The sequence below is a fragment of the Pleurodeles waltl genome, chromosome 9 (assembly GCF_031143425.1).
Source record: "Pleurodeles waltl isolate 20211129_DDA chromosome 9, aPleWal1.hap1.20221129, whole genome shotgun sequence".
Taxonomy (NCBI): Eukaryota; Metazoa; Chordata; class Amphibia; order Caudata; family Salamandridae; genus Pleurodeles; species Pleurodeles waltl.
Window position 1 is genome coordinate 171,716,371 of NC_090448.1, and position 16,407 is coordinate 171,732,777.

Sequence of the window (16,407 nt, forward strand, 5' to 3'; positions counted from 1 at the left end):
GTGTCAATTTAAAAAAAAAATCTTCGAACATTTCTTTTAGATGTGGAAACATGCCTCATTTCAAAGATGGCAAGTCTTGTCCAGCAAAGAACGTTATGTGTAGAAAATGTGGTAAAGTCGGTCACTTTGCTAGAGTCTGTCAATCCAATAGCGCGCTGATGCATGCCGAACCCGGACTGCCTCGGTCGCGCGGTGGGGGGCTCGAGCGAGGCAGAATGGCAGTTGGAGAGAGGTGAAGCTACGGGAGAGACGCGGTCTCGGCGCTCATGTTTGTTTTGGGCATTAAGACTAAAGACAATACAAAACGTTACCTCAGTGTCTTTAGAGTTGATTATAACAATCTGCCCACAATGTAAAATGTCTGGTAATGACTGTGCGAATTGGGGCTCATTAGGGAGATTATTACCATTTATGTGAACATATCTTTAAAGAACACTGGTATACTCCCCCTCTCCTATTATAGGACAAGATGAGAGGGGCATCCACTTGCTTCCTTAACAAATAATCAGTCGAGGGAACCAGTGTACCCCTTTGCCTTTCCAGCATTCTCATGATGAACATCACATACCCCTGCTAAGTAACACATTAGCACTTTCCTAGCAGTACCTTCGAAATTTTTGGGAATTCCAAGAAAGTCCGAAATTTTCTCCAAATAGAGAAGTAAGCCCACAGGACAACATTTCCATGTTTTGTTTTGAATTAGATCCGCCATTCGGCAATGAAATGTAGAATTTAAGAATGCTAGAGACATACAGATCAAAAATGACTGGTAAACTTAAATAACACTAAACAAGAATGTAATGTGTGCAATAAGTTTACTAGAGTCAAATAGATATCACAACATATATTCATCCACCTTGAAGCCAAAGTCTGGCTACAACATTTATGTCAAAAGTATTATGTTTTACGTTATATTTCTTACAGCATTACTGAGATACAGTGATGTAATTATACATTGATAAAAGTTATATGGGAATGCAGTTGTTTATCTATTGAGGTACCACTGTGTTTCAATATGAGTAAAGCAATGATTAGTAATAAATGGAGTTGCCATACATAATTTGTGATATGAACAAGCCACTATTCGAGAAATGTAGACTAATATTTTAGTAGCTTAGTTAAATGTGTTGACAGTAATGATATTTAGCATTTGTGCTTAAGCTGAACTGATAGCTCATGCATGTTAGGAAATCATTTATGCGGAAGCATTCCGTCAATAATTAGCATCTATAAACAGCAAATGTTGCATGGAATAATATTGACCCTGAGGGGCACTGTAAATGTTAACTGTGTTCTATAGTGTTCCGTACATTTTATAATGACGTGGCAATATGGAAAATGGCATCTCATCTTTTGCTCTCCACATATTAATACAAAATACATTTGTTCCCATAAAATATGGTTCTTGGTCCTTAAATATTATAATTCACATTTGTGATATACAAAGCACCAGTGCTAGCTAACACAGATAAATTAATTTAGGATGAAAACAGATTAAACACTACTTTATGAGATGAGGAACCATTTTGCTCCAGGTGGTTATGCAGTAGATATGAGGAAGCCATAAACTTTCACACACGTCACCACATAAGAAATATGTACACAACGGGGTTCACATACTTTGTTGAAATAGCTTAATAGCTAAAAACTTCTGTAGACAGTTGAATCATAACATTTTTTGTTTACATTTTACCGCCATGTACCAAATCATAATTCACTAGTTAATAAATAAAAGGCACATATGCAAAATACACACATTTGAAAATGTTGGTAAAATATTTCATGCATTATGAATTTAAAGTATAAAGTTGGAACATCATATAAAATGTTCTGCACAAAACCTAAGAAAGGTTGATTCAATATTACTTTAGGAATAGCACATCCTCTAAGCTCTCACTAGCTCCTTGTACTGATTTACCAGACAAAAAACTACAACAAAGATGTCTACATATTGCATATAACATTTATCCCAGTTCACAACCTATATCATTTGCTATTCACAATTAGGTATTATACTAGAACTGCCACCTTTTCAAACATTTAAATCTTTACTGTAAATACCCTGTATGGCATGTACTGACTTAGGGTTTTTGAACCTTTTGGCCAGTGAGCCTTTTTAATGTTAACCGTTAACAAGGATTATCATTGAAAATAGCCCAAATTAATATTACATTTGATTGGTGAAAGAGGTTGGAACACTTTGAGCATAACTGGTCTGATTGTAGGGTTGTTGAGCGTATCCACTCATTTGACCTAGGTTCGGCTGTTGGCTTATTTCTCCCTGTTGGTTGTACCCAGCAGGTGGACCATATGTATCTTGACTAAGCCCTCCCTGGTTATATGATTGGTTGTAGCCGCTGGGCTGCTTTTCCATAGTTTCTTGAGGGTATCTTTGTCCAGTAGAATGCCATCCAGTTTCCTTGAAAACAAACCAAATATTTCCAGCCCAGAGAATAAAATTCAAGAATCCGAAGACCTAATAAAAAAGAATCAAAAGGGTTAGCATATTGTCTAATATCACATAGCAATATATTTATGATACATTTTTTATCAACTTTACAAATGTATTTCTTTACATTGATGCAAACATATAGATATTTAATTAGCTGGTAAGTTATGTGTCAGATATTTGACTTACATTATGGCTGGTCATACCCATGTGCTCAAGTGTGATCAGTCACTCTTCCCTAAGTCCTTCTGACTACTCTCTCCTTATCAATATCCAAAGCCCATGAGTCCACTGTGACTTAAAAATATCTCTTCATCTCCCCAGAGGTTCAACCAGTACTATCTGGAACTACCAACAACTCCAACAACTCCAAAAAACTCAATTCAATGCCGGTATTTTATGACTGACTCTTTGGCACTACATAACTGTTTCTCAATTGAGGTTTTCACTTAGGAACTCAGTGGTCATCTCCCCATAAGTGTTGCTATCACTATAGTGAAGATTTTGATAACTGCTTGTACATGCCACCCAAAGGCATATATTTAATGGCCTCATTAGATCAGGAAATAACTCTATTAAAGGTTCTAGGTGTTATGAGACAATGACTGCAAATGTGCAGCAGGTAACCTCTTGTGCTATAGCTATTCCAGCAGACATCTAAATTCAACATTGTCAAAAAAGCCAATCCAACATTGGGCCTAGAAGAAAACGTCTGTTTAGTAGTAGGTGTGTTGGACAGTTTGCTAATTATTGTTACTTGTCTCGTAAGCAACTGACAAAGGGGGTGATTCTGATTCTGGCGGGCGGCGGAGGCCGCCCGCCAGAATTCCGCCCCCATTATACCGCTCCGCGGTCAGAAGACCGCGGAGGGTATTATGAGTTTTTCCCTGGGCTGGCGGGCGGTCTCCAAAAGACCGCCCGCCAGCCCAGGGAAAAACTCCCTTCCCACGAGGATGCCGGCTCGTAATCGAGCCGGCGGAGTGGGAAGGTGCGACGGGTGCAGTGGCACCCGTCGCGTATTTCAGTGTCTGCAAGGCAGACACTGAAATACTTTGCGGGGCCCTCTTACGGGGGCCCCTGCCGTGCCCATGCCATTGGCATGGGCACGGCAGGGGCCCCCAGGGGCCCCGCGACCCCCCCTACCGCCATCCTGTTCATGGCGGCTTTCCCGCCATGAACAGGATGGCGGTAGGGGGGGTCAGAATCCTCATGGCGGCGGAGCGCGCTCCGCCGCCATGAAGGATTCCCCCGAGCAGCGGTAAGTCGGCGGGAGCCCGCCGACTTGCCGCTTCTGACCGCGGCTGAACCGCCGCGGTCAGAATGCTCGTGGGAGCACCGCCAGCCTGTTGGCGGTGCTCCCAGAATGACCCCCAAAGTCTTTTAAGTGTTAGGGGCAAATAAAAGATCCTCAGACTTTAGTCAAGTAAAAACACACCTTAAAAAAAAATATATAAGATGATAGTTATTAGCAAGAAGAAGCAAAAGATAACCAATGCCTGGGAAAAATCAATGTTACACAAGTCCATACAATGAGGTCGATTACAACTTCGGTGAACGGAAAAGGCCTTCCGCCTAAGTCCCCACAGTCAGATTGACCCCGGTGTGGCCATCTTCCCATGGGCTCCATTAAGAGTTTACCACTGGGTCAGCAGGAAACGGCCTACAACACTGACACTAGCTCATAATAGAGCCGGCGGCAATGCCGTAGTGCATAGAGTGCCCCAGCACCTGTCGTGATGTTCACTGTCTGCAAAGTAGACAGTGAACATCACGACAGGGCTGGCCATGATGGCCCCCTACACCCCTTCTCTGCCAGCAGTTACATGGCCGTGCTACCGCCGCGTAACCACCGGCGGAGAAGGCACTCGTAATCCCCAGGGCAGTGCTGCATGCAGCTCTTCCCTGGTGGATTAGGACCACAAGCACTGCAGGCCCTCCTGGTGGTCAGACCGTGGCGCTACCGCCACGGTCTTAATGTGGCTGTTGGACCATCGGGTGTCAGATCGCTACATTGGCGGCGGTCTGACCGCCACCGCCACCCTGGCGATCTCAAGACTGCCAGGGTTGTAATGACCCCCAATGTTTGGATGAATAAAGAATAATGAATGAACAACATTCTCCTATTCATTCTAAGGAGGACTGGTCCACATTCCTTTATGATTTGTATTAGCCTACTTTAAATGTATCTGGCAATTTTGTTTCTGATACATAAGTGGAGGAAAGTGTCTCTTTTGATAAGTTAATGTGTTATTCATTCTCTTCAAGTCAGTTCTGCTGCAGGCCCTAATGGAATTTCTAATGCCTTTGTTGCTCTGCTAGTAATCTGCATTCCTATTCCATGGATTTTTGGGTGGCATTTGATACATGAGATCATAGCTGCTTGTGGGGAGGTTTATCCAGAATGGGCATTCGCTGTGGCCTGAAACTGGGCAAATATCCAACCAGCAAATAAAGTGCTACTGACAACAAACTCCAATGAAATGCTATTTGCTGTATTTGTTGCAGATGTACCTCCAAAACTATCTCACCTCGATGCCTTTCCTCTTAAAATGTTAATAAGCATGTAAATGTATTACTTTATGGTGAGGGTCTTGTTCTTAGTTACACTCCAAGAGGTTTGCAAAAAACAACTGACAGTATTACAAAATTATGGGCCTGATTTAGAGTTTGGTGGAGGGGTTACTCAGTCACAATGGTGATGAATACCCTGTTCTGCGCAATTTAAATCCCATAGATATAATGGGATTTATATTTCAGCAGCTGGGATATCCATCCCCGTTGTGACGGAGTGACCCCTCCGCCAAACTCTAACCAGGCCCTATGTTACAAAAAAACATCTAGTGCAAATGTGAGTAAGAGCAAGGTATTTGTATTCAGAGAGAAAGTATTTTCACTGCTGACGTTTGTGCAATGAGAAACAGGAGACTGTAAAACTGCTCAGATGCTTGGATGGTCAATTAAATAATACCCTGAGATGGAAATATCCCATAGCTATCATAAGAAATAATTCAGTGTCCCCTCTAAAAGGAAGGTGTCAATTTGAATCCTTGTTTGGAGAACATTCAGTTAATCCCTAACTAAAGGTGTATAATCAAAAAGTTATCCAGCTCCTTTGTACACCTGACCTCCTTTAAAATTAGACGTTGTTACTAAATCAGAATGTTGTAAAGTATTTGAAGTCAGGTGTTTGGATAGAATGCTGTGTCTTTTGATCTGCCCCAGTGGTATTTACTCAACTAGAAACAGGTCAACAAAAGCTGAGTTTTAATCTTTAGTATCTGGGATTTACATTTGTGTGGATTTGGTTAACGAGGGTAGTCCCACAACAACAGATATGCCTTGAAGTTATAATTGTTGAGCAAAAAGATCTTGGACAGGAAGAAACAACAGTTCCTTAGTGTTTTGCACCTAATCGCATTTTTAAGGAAATTATGGTGCAGATTTAACAGCCCCTACTGCCCTCGGAGCATCACTTTCCGTGACGCTCTGGTGGTGCTAACCACTGCTCCATATTTACAAGGAGGTGTAAATTCACTTTTTGTGGCACTACGCCTCCTTGTAAATATGGGCCCTTCCGACACAGTTTTCTGAGTCAGAGGGGCGTGCAATTGGTGTTGCAGTGGGCATTCCACTGCAATACACATTGCTTTTGACGCTGCCCCAGATTTACGAGAAATTGTAAATCTGTGGCAGCACCAAAAATTTCCCCGGGGTGGTGTTAGCATGGCAAAACGAGGAGGAATGCTTTTATTCCTCCTCCTTTTTTGCCTTTGCTGTGTGTGCTGCATTCTGCAGCACACATAGAAGCAAAATGCCATGGATGATTGTTCATGTGCAGGGCACCTTCCTGCACATAAACAATCATTCCAAGATGATGCTCCTTGCGTGGCTTTTCATGGCCTTGTAAATAAGGACAACTTTCTCGCATAACACTGCATGAAAGAGTCCTTCCATGGGTGTTGCTAGGGTGTTCCCACGCAACACCAATGGAAACCAAAGGAATCTGATGCATTCCTGAATTTACAAGTGTGTATTAAAGCTGAGGGCTGTCATTTTCTCTTTAAAAAAATATTAGCATTGTTATTTGCTTGTTTTTATCAGTACTCTGTAAATAACTGATGATAGAGTTGGTAGTTGATGTTTGTTTAAGACCCTAATGCAGGCATCTTGAGTGGATAATAAGAACAGCCATAAATAGACAGTTGTGTACTGATTTCACCAATGTAGAGAAAACTACTATAAGAGCTACTCAAATGGACATGAAGATACCATCATCTTCAAGAAAACAACACTATAGTTTTAAATAATAATGGCTATATATTACTGACCAATTATACAATCATGATATCAGGCTGCTGTACTTAAGGAATTAGTCACAAATAGAGTAATCCTATTACATAATTTATTATAGATTTTTTTATTTTTTTTATTGTTCAATGATAATACAATCATAAAAAAGTATACATTATATCAAAAAAGACATACAAAGTACCTAAATCAAACATACCACATGCACACTAAATTAAACAGATGAAAAGAGGTGTCTTATTTACAAGTGGAACATAACATCAAAAAGAGCTAATCCAAATAACATGATAAGACTAAAACAATTTTAAATGATAAAGATATAAAGATATAAATTGTTCTAAAACATTGGTATTGATAATCTAATACACAAAAAGAAAGACAATGCTGACGTAGTTCTATCAAAGCGGTACCGTAGGGACCAAAGGCCTACGCGCGTTTCGGTGTTTTAGGATATTATGGGCCACCTTCCTCAGGGCCGTTCCCAGTGGTACGGTTCAGTGATGGTGTAGTCTTGGCAGCCAAATCTTCTGGTCAAATTAATTTTGAGTTTGTAATGTATTTTTTGATAATGCAGTCAAAAAATGTGAGGAGTCTTTTCTAGCGTTTTTTTATGGCAATGATTTTTCCGGCCATTTCTATCTCTCTGCGGAACGTGATTGCACCAATTGTTATACAGGGAAATAAGATGAATATTGGCTGGTAACAGCTGTTGAAATTATGTCCATATAGTCGGTTTTTATGGGTCCTCAAAATCGTGCTGGCACACAGTATAAATCCAGAGTATGGATGTCTAAAAATGATAAACTAAACGATCACGGAGTTCGATCGTCCCGCGTCTGCTCACCTCTGGACTCTGGTCACACTGCAATGATCAAACTAATGATAGCACCACAATCTCAAAGAACTATGGGGCATATTTAAGAAGAGTGGTGCAGCACCACCTTTCTTGTCCCCATTAGCGCCCACCTAATGCCACTATGTGTGCGCCGTATTTAAAATACGGTGCACCATGGCCGTAGTTAGGGGACTAGCGTCAGAATTTTTTACGCTAGTCTGGCGCTTTACAGGATTAGCGTAAAAAATCTGACACTAATCCTGCAAAGCACCCAGAGGCCCATTGTAACTAATGGAAGCCCCCTTTAAACGCCTGCTCTGAGAAGGCGTTAAGAGTGCCTGGCACAGGCATATTGTAGTGCAAAGGGTTACAAAGTGGCACAATGCATGCATTGCGCCACTTTGGAAATATGGTATGGCGTTTTTGGCCTTGTAACACTACATTAGCATAAAAAGATTATGCTAATGTGGTGTTCAAATGGCCCTAGGGGTTTTTAAATATGCCCCTACAGGGAGTGCAGAATTATTAGGCAAGTTGTATTTTTGAGGATTAATTTTATTATTGAACAACAACCATGTTCTCAATGAACCCAAAAAACTCATTAATATCAAAACTGAATATTTTTGGAAGTAGTTTTTAGTTTGTTTTTAGTTTTAGCTATGTTAGGGGGATATCTGTGTGTGCAGGTGACTATCACTGTGCATAATTATTAGGCAACTTAACAAACAAAAATATATACCCATTTCAATTATTTATCATTACCAGTGAAACCAATATAACATCTCAACATTCACAAATATACATTTCTGACATTCAAAAACAAAACAAAAACAAATCAGTGACCAATATAGCCACCTTTCTTTGCAAGGACACTCAAAAGCCTGCCATCCATGGATTCTGTCAGTGTTTTGATCTGTTCACCATCAACATTGCGTGCAGCAGCAACCACAGCCTCCCAGACACTGTTCAGAGAGGTGTACTGTTTTCCCTCCTTGTAAATCTCACATTTGATGATGGACCACAGGTTCTCAATGGGGTTCAGATCAGGTGAACAAGGAGGCCATGTCATTAGATTTCCTTCTTTTATACCCTTTCTTGCCAGCCACGCTGTGGAGTACTTGGACGCGTGTGATGGAGCATTGTCCTGCATGAAAATCATGTTTTTCTTGAAGGATGCAGACTTCTTCCTGTACCACTGCTTGAAGAAGGTGTCTTCCAGGAACTGGCAGTAGGACTGGGAGTTGAGCTTGACTCCATCCTCAACCCGAAAAGGCCCCACAAGCTCATCTTTGATGATACCAGCCCAAACCAGTACTCCACCTCCACCTTGCTGGCGTCTGAGTCGGACTGGAGCTCTCTGCCCTTTACCAATCCAGCCACGGGCCCATCCATCTGGCCCATCAAGACTCACTCTCATTTCATCAGTCCATAAAACCTTAGAAAAATCAGTCTTGAGATATTTCTTGGCCCAGTCTTGACGTTTCAGCTTGTGTGTCTTGTTCAGTGGTGGTCGTCTTTCAGCCTTTCTTACCTTGGCCATGTCTCTGAGTATTGCACACCTTGTGCTTTTGGGCACTCCAGTGATGTTGCAGCTCTGAAATATGGCCAAACTGGTGGCAAGTGGCATCGTGGCAGCTGCACGCTTGACTTTTCTCAGTTCATGGGCAGTTATTTTGCGCCTTGGTTTTTCCACACGCTTCTTGCGACCCTGTTGACTATTTTGAATGAAACGCTTGATTGTTCGATGATCACGCTTCAGAAGCTTTGCAATTTTAAGAGTGCTGCATCCCTCTGCAAGATATCTCACTATTTTTGACTTTTCTGAGCCTGTCAAGTCCTTCTTTTGACCCATTTTGCCAAAGGAAAGGAAGTTGCCTAATAATTATGCACACCTGATATAGGGTGTTGATGTCATTAGACCACACCCCTTCTCATTACAGAGATGCACATCACCTAATATGCTTAATTGGTAGTAGGCTTTCGAGCCTATACAGCTTGGAGTAAGACAACATGCATAAAGAGGATGATGTGGTCAAAATACTCATTTGCCTAATAATTCTGCACTCCCTGTATATGCTACCAGCGAGAAAGGCACCATGTATTGGTTCCTTAGATCACTGATAAATACCTGCACAAGTCTGTATTCAGCTAGTGTATACATATTTTGGAATGAGACATCCCTAGGGATTACGCAACATTAATCCATGCACCTGTTCAACTTTCCTCTTTGGTAATCTGAAGGTTTTAAAAGGACTTGTCCTTTGAACACACTGTTGGCTGCCAAGTAGACATTCACCCAAGCAGAGGTGTGCTAGTCTTTTTGTCATTCTGTATCTGAGGATGGAAGTATGTACTGTTTATGCCTAGACAGTACTTATCTACAAGCATACAAAGGTGCCCCTATACACAACTTTAAACCCTGATGGCTTCTGTCACAGCACCCTCAATCTGCAAATATTCAAAAACTGCTGAGTTACGTTCTAGAGTACAGCTTTGTCACAGGCATGCCACTGGACCTTTCTAGAAGCAGTAGTATTTTCTAGGTGCTGTTGTCTTACGCAGAAGAGGAGTGACTCCAATAGCATCTGGTTTCGGCCCCCCACCACCATTGTCCACTCTGTATGACATCAATGTGCACAGCCTAAAGGGGACCATAAATGGAAAGGCTGCTCTCATCTCATCCTGTTGTTTAGCCTGTGCGACTGCAGATGTCATCATGGCCCATGCACTGCTGGGGTAGTGTGTGACCAAATGTTTGTTTATTCTTCTTCCCAGTACCCCGTTGTTATGTAAGAGTTGTGCTCTCTATAGCACAAAACAGGTCTTCGAACACTAGCAACGGAAGCACAGAATGTAATAGGTTGTCCTTGTAGTGTACAGATTAGCAGAAAGCTATATGTTAAGGTGGGAAGAGGGGGAATACGTCTGGGTGGAGGCAGGGCCGGAACAATGCAGTGTCATTTCCAGTTTGTCCACGACTCCTCCACAGACTGAATCTCCTGTGTAGCCAGTAGAGGTGGGGGGCCATCCTCTCCACATATTGGTCAGTTTGGATAGGGAGATTCAGATACGCATTTGCGGTTGTTGTCAAGAGAGGGCGACCTTCCTAGTTCCAGGTTTTATTTCATCCCAAATTGCCCAATCAATTTGCCAGATTGAAAATCAACACAGAAAATAAGGGCTTTCTTTTAGGAGAATAGAGATGCTGATGAAGCAGCTTGGCCTAGGTTTATCACAACATTATACCATTTGGTTAAATGGGAATTAGATCTTTCTTCATCGGCAACTGTTGATGCCATGTTAGTAAACTTGCCTCAACATTCCACAGCAGAAACAGCAGATGTGTCATTGATGGATCCTGCATATCACAGAATGGAGGTTTCTGTAAACAAAAGTTGTGCTTGTTTGAGCTTGGCCACCAGAGCAGCAGAATCTATAGTCAAGATCTTTTAAGCAGATGCATCATACCTGCAGTCTAGTGAAGCTTGCACAGAACTTCTGAAAAACACAGTGGTATAGGCCAAATTCTGTCAAATGTGATGTGATATCATCAAGGCTATGGCCTTGTTGAAGCAGATATGCAAATTAGAATATTAATGATGATATATGTGTGTTTACTAATTAGAAAAATGTGTAGAGAAATTAATTGCAGAAAATAATGTGCACGTTTGAAAATGTGCCCTTGTGGAGTTATCACCACGTGTACTAAAACGACTAAAATGTGCAAAATAATGAAAATATATGAGAAAAATGTAGTAATATGTCATAATGAGACGCCTAACCTCTGTTTTGTATTATTAAGTTAGCTGAACTAGAGGCCTAGTTCCACTACCCCTTGCACACTCTGAACATGGAGAAACTGAATGTCTTGCAAAGGACTGGTAACCGGGGACTGCAACCTTGAACAGCTCGAAGTTCAAGTTACTTAGCTAGAACATTCTGCAATGTACCGACGGACAGGAGATGATGAATACAATTTGATACAATTATGTGTAGAGCAGGCTAAATGTACTTTCCCAGGACTTGAACAATAGAGGCACTGACTGGAGTGCCATATGCAACAATTTTGATACCTGAAGAGCTGGATGATATGGGCATTGCATGAAGAACCAATCAGCTTTCTGTGATTTGAAATTTATGAAAATTAGGAGATTTGGTAAACAGGTTAGAGTCATATCTGCTGACTGACTGACCAATGAGCAATTAGTGGGATGGACTGGGAGACCCTAATAAAAAGTCATGACAAGGGACTAAGATTTCAGAATTCGGGGAGAAATTGATGACGTCAGGAGATGCTGTCCGAGGTGCTGATATCGGGTTTATACTCTGTGAGCCTGATCCGTAGCTGACTGATTAATGACCTGAAGTTGAAGAATGACTTGTTGCTGATCCATCTTGGATAGGTAGCTATGAAAATGTGACTGACGATTTTGTGCCTTTTCTTCTAGGTACCAACTGCGCTGTTTTATAGAGATTCTCACTTAGGTAGAATTTTTCTAAATTGATGTTTTCTCTAAATTGTTTTTGCATGAAGACCCCATGCTAACGTTAATCTTGGATAGGTAGGCTGTTAGGGGTGACGTTGATAGTTACAAATGACTGATGAACTTAATTGCTGAATTACATTATCAATGCTGGTATTCATAGCTTATGGTATTACATTTTTGCATATGTTTTTCTTTAAGAATAATGTCTTGCTATTAATTAATTAATAAAGATTGATTAATAAAGACTGATTAATAAAGATTGAATTAACAGATGATTAGAATTGTAGTCAATAGGGAATAAAAAGTGTTCACTCTTCCTGAGTACTGGTTATTCTTGAGTATTATGGTTTAGAGTTGTTTTACATAGAATGTTTTTCGATTATTGATATTACCTATTGTTCAAGTGGTCACTGCATGACTAGGATACTCCATGCAATTCAAAAGATTAATCGACCTATATGCGCCCCCTTGTAAGTTTACTTACTAGGACCAGGCGCGCTTGCAGTTTTGCGCATCCCCTTGTAAGTTTACTTACTAAGGACCAGGTGCGCTTGCAGCCTTTGCCTCTGTATCTAAAGTTGCAGCCTGGTAGTAAATGTATCTGTGAGACTGGAGGGCCAACAGGCTTAAGAAAGCATGGAGTGTATTATACATTGGGTCCCAGAAGAACAACAAAGGGTAGTTCTCATGATTGTTCCTTTGTTTTTGAAATGCCAAATGGGGATGTCACAATCTAAAACCATTGCTTCACAGAGCCAACTTTTATTTTCTGGTCCAGTCATTACAAGAAGAGAGAAAACAAATTCTGACTCAGGCACAGAGGATGAAACCTCATCTTCACAGAGGAGTGGCAAGGGGAAGAGCCAGTGCTCCCCAGGAGAAGAATGACAGAAGAACCCTGTTTAGGGACTCCAGGAAGGTGTGCAGTAAACCAAAAGGTGAAAGCTTAAAAAAGAACAGGGTATACTTTGAAAAAAATTGTCATGATTGAATGTAGAGAATTCTCCAGTCATTGGCTTGTGCATAGGATATGAATTTCACCTCACTGCTACCTCATAACTTTCTTGTTTTCGGGTGGGGGTATGTATATACATGGGAATTTTTATATTGCACAAACCTAGGTAGGAAGGAATGGAGAACTGTACAGTACATGGGAGGAGTCATTCTTCATTGCAGACATCAAGTTGGGATTACACAAATATGTTTATTACACTATAGTTCACTCTTTTTTAGGCACATGCATATTAAGGGGTTGATGTAGAGTTTGGCTGGGAAGGTATTCTATTGCCACGGTCAGAGTACCCTCTCCACCAAACTCCCATTCTGCCTTTTCAATTTAGAAGTGGGCAGGACTTGAATGTGGACGTCAGAGGGTACTTCGGCTCCATCGCCGACATACTCCACTGATGGAAATTATTCATCTGAACACCCACCACCCAATTTAGAGGGGGTGGTTGGGTGGCTTATTTTGTCATTTGTCACCACCAGATAAAAGCTGACTGAAAGTGCTCTCTACTGGCAAATTCGTTGGCCTCCTGTTACATGCTACTGGGACATAAAAAACAGACAGACTCTTGACTTCCATAAGGTCTAGCTGACCACTGAGTACTAGACTATGCAGAAGCCTTGGCTGCAAAGTGCCATTGTGTTGTATCGAGAGTGTAAGCCTGTTGTTTGAGCCTCTGGTGCACTTTGATATCACAGATGGAGTTGCAGTAATATGGATCGAGAGGTGCAAGACAGGAATTAGAGTGACCTCAAGGGAGCATTGCCTTGTTTGTATGGGGTTGTGTCCCCATGCAAATGAGGGAACTTTTTGCCACTGTGAACATGCTGTATGGCATCCTGAAACGTAACATTTGAATAAGATTATCTCAATTTTATAAAATACTTAATAAGTGGATTGTTGTAAACAACTGTTACAGTGGATATGGTCATGCGTTGTAATTGTAGCAATGAAAATCTTTATTTAATGTTATATCTTATGCCTCATATAACAACAAAATAATTATAATATATACATTTGGTGCTCGTTGTACTAAGTGAACACAGTGCCCAAAGCAATTGTGAAAGAGGTGCAAGACAGTGATCTAACAAATGAGGGATGGCGAAAAGAACAGAAAGTAACTTCTGTGTAGAGTACCGATTAATATCACAGAATATGAAAATTAATTAGAGAGTGACAATGATTAATGGAAGGAAGCATTCAATATCATCAAATTATCAGGCCGTAACCAAGACAAAATGAGACTTGACTGAGTACATTGGAATTTAGGACCTGTGTGATAAAACAAAACAGAGAAGTCCAATTGAGGGTAGAGTCTGGCATAGCAGGACTAGATCACATGGTAAATATCAGTAAACTGGGGGGGAGGGGGAATGCAGGGCACAAGCAGAATAATTATTCCTGAAGGGATTACATATATTATGGGTCCACAGTGAAACAGAAAACTGTGATGTCCATAATGACGATTGGGAGGCAGGGGTAAGTAAACTCCCAGGGGGGAATGAATCTCCTAAAGTCCATGGAGAAATAGTTGACGGCTGTCCTCACAAGGAGTCATGGACCATAGTGGTCACAATGTATTCCCAAAGGTGATGTTTGTGGCGCCCCTAATAAATGGATTCAAACGTATGACATACATGAGCACAATGACAAAGAAGCTGTCAGGAGGCCCTATAATACAACACTACATAGAAGGTAGTGCAGAGGCAGTGCACATGTCAGACTGAAGGAACAGGGGTGGAGGGACCACGTTCCCCCCAGTCCACCCATGCTGGTAGGTGCACCCACTTAATCTGCCCATGGATGGATGCCTGTCCTTGTTGAAAGCGGGACCAGTATATATCTGACTGAATGACATCCAGCTAGCTGATATGCCTTTGAAATATCAGCTGTACACACTGCAGGCATGAGCAATGAGAACAGACATTAACTGTAAAAGGGTGCACTGTCTACACCTTCACCTGGTGCACAGCACTACGCTACCTTTTGGTTTGGATATGCACTGCAGAAATACAGATTGATACAGTGTACCCCCTCTGTAATATGGCCCATGGGTCCTAGAAGCTTGCCCTGAGGACCTGATGGATGCAGGAGTGACCAGGAAAACCCTTTTTAGTAGTTGAAGATAAGATGGCCTGAGTAATGTTTTTCACATCTGGAATACCAGGCTAAAGCTGGGAATAAAATCAGGCTTGCGCCACTGACATTTTTCACCCTGTGAATATGGGTTCAGCAGGACCTTTTGAAAAAGATATCCAGCTGCAAGAAGCTTTGTCCAGTTTGCACCTTCCAGCCTATGCACCTGGTAGAACTGAAGAGTGATTATATCTGAAGGTAAAACCTTTGACTGGCTTTAGGATTTTACCATCCGGTCACTAGGTGGCATTCATCCTTGAATATGATTATATGCACTTCTATACCTTGCATTCCCAGATACACTTCATACTCCAGTCCAGGCTTCAGCACCATCTTTCTGATGCACCATGGCACCTGTAGTCCTTTCTGTATCCAAACCTTGCCTTGCTCGTGCCTTGGTGGTGCTCCATTTTCTCTTGATCCCTTGATTCCAATGACTTTCTGCCCTCTTTATACCTGCCTTCAGGTTATTTGCCTCTCTTGACTTTGACCCGTACTAAGGACCGGATTTAGAGTTTGGCAGAGGGGTTACTCCGTCACAACAGTGACGGATATCCCCTCTGCTGAAATCTAAATCGCATAGGCTAAAATGAGATTAAGATTTCGGCAGACGGGATATCTGTCACCGTTGTGACAGAGTAACCCATTCGCCAAGTTCTAAATTAGGTTCTTGGTTCCTGGATTTCCTGTGTCCTGTCCTCTGTCTGCTGGTTTCCCTAGTTTTCCCCTTTTCAAGTTCCAGTTCTGCCTTCCCTTCATTGGTGGTTCCCTGATTTCTTGTACCTGGTTGATTCCTTGCTCTCTTCCTCTACCTGTGCTAATCCCTTGAGCTTCCTGCTGTTCCTGTCTCATAAATCCAGAGTGCAGCGGTTCACAAATTACCTTGCTGATGAGTCTTCTTGGGCTCTATTCATTTTGATGTTATAGCAGGCTTGCCTTTAGATTTTAGTTTTCATTGTTGTTTTATTTCATGTTTGTTAGAAATGGGGTTTTTGGTTGGCAGTCAGGTTACCCCCTGTCCAAGCAAGGACCCTCACTCTAGGTAAATCACACACAATCCAAATTATCCTGTGCTGACCCTCTGGTAGCTTGGCACTGAGTAGTAAGGCTTAACTTAAAAGGCAATGTGTAAAGTATTTATGCAATAAATCATACAATAGCACAATATAACATCACAAAAATACAC

The 16,407-nt window shown here is 41.5% G+C and overlaps 1 protein-coding gene across 2 annotated transcripts in view; it reads right to left on the bottom strand.

Moving 5' to 3' along the window:
* Nucleotides 1–799: 799 nt before the first annotated feature.
* SYNPR (synaptoporin) overlaps nucleotides 800–16,407 on the bottom strand; it is a 926,755-nt gene continuing 911,147 nt past the window's right edge. For both annotated transcript variants that reach the window (XM_069206519.1, XM_069206520.1), the window contains one exon: nucleotides 800–2,476. In XM_069206519.1, coding sequence (XP_069062620.1) covers nucleotides 2,168–2,476 — 309 coding nt within the window. In that variant the 3' untranslated portion in view covers nucleotides 800–2,167. The remainder of the gene's footprint in view (nucleotides 2,477–16,407) is intronic.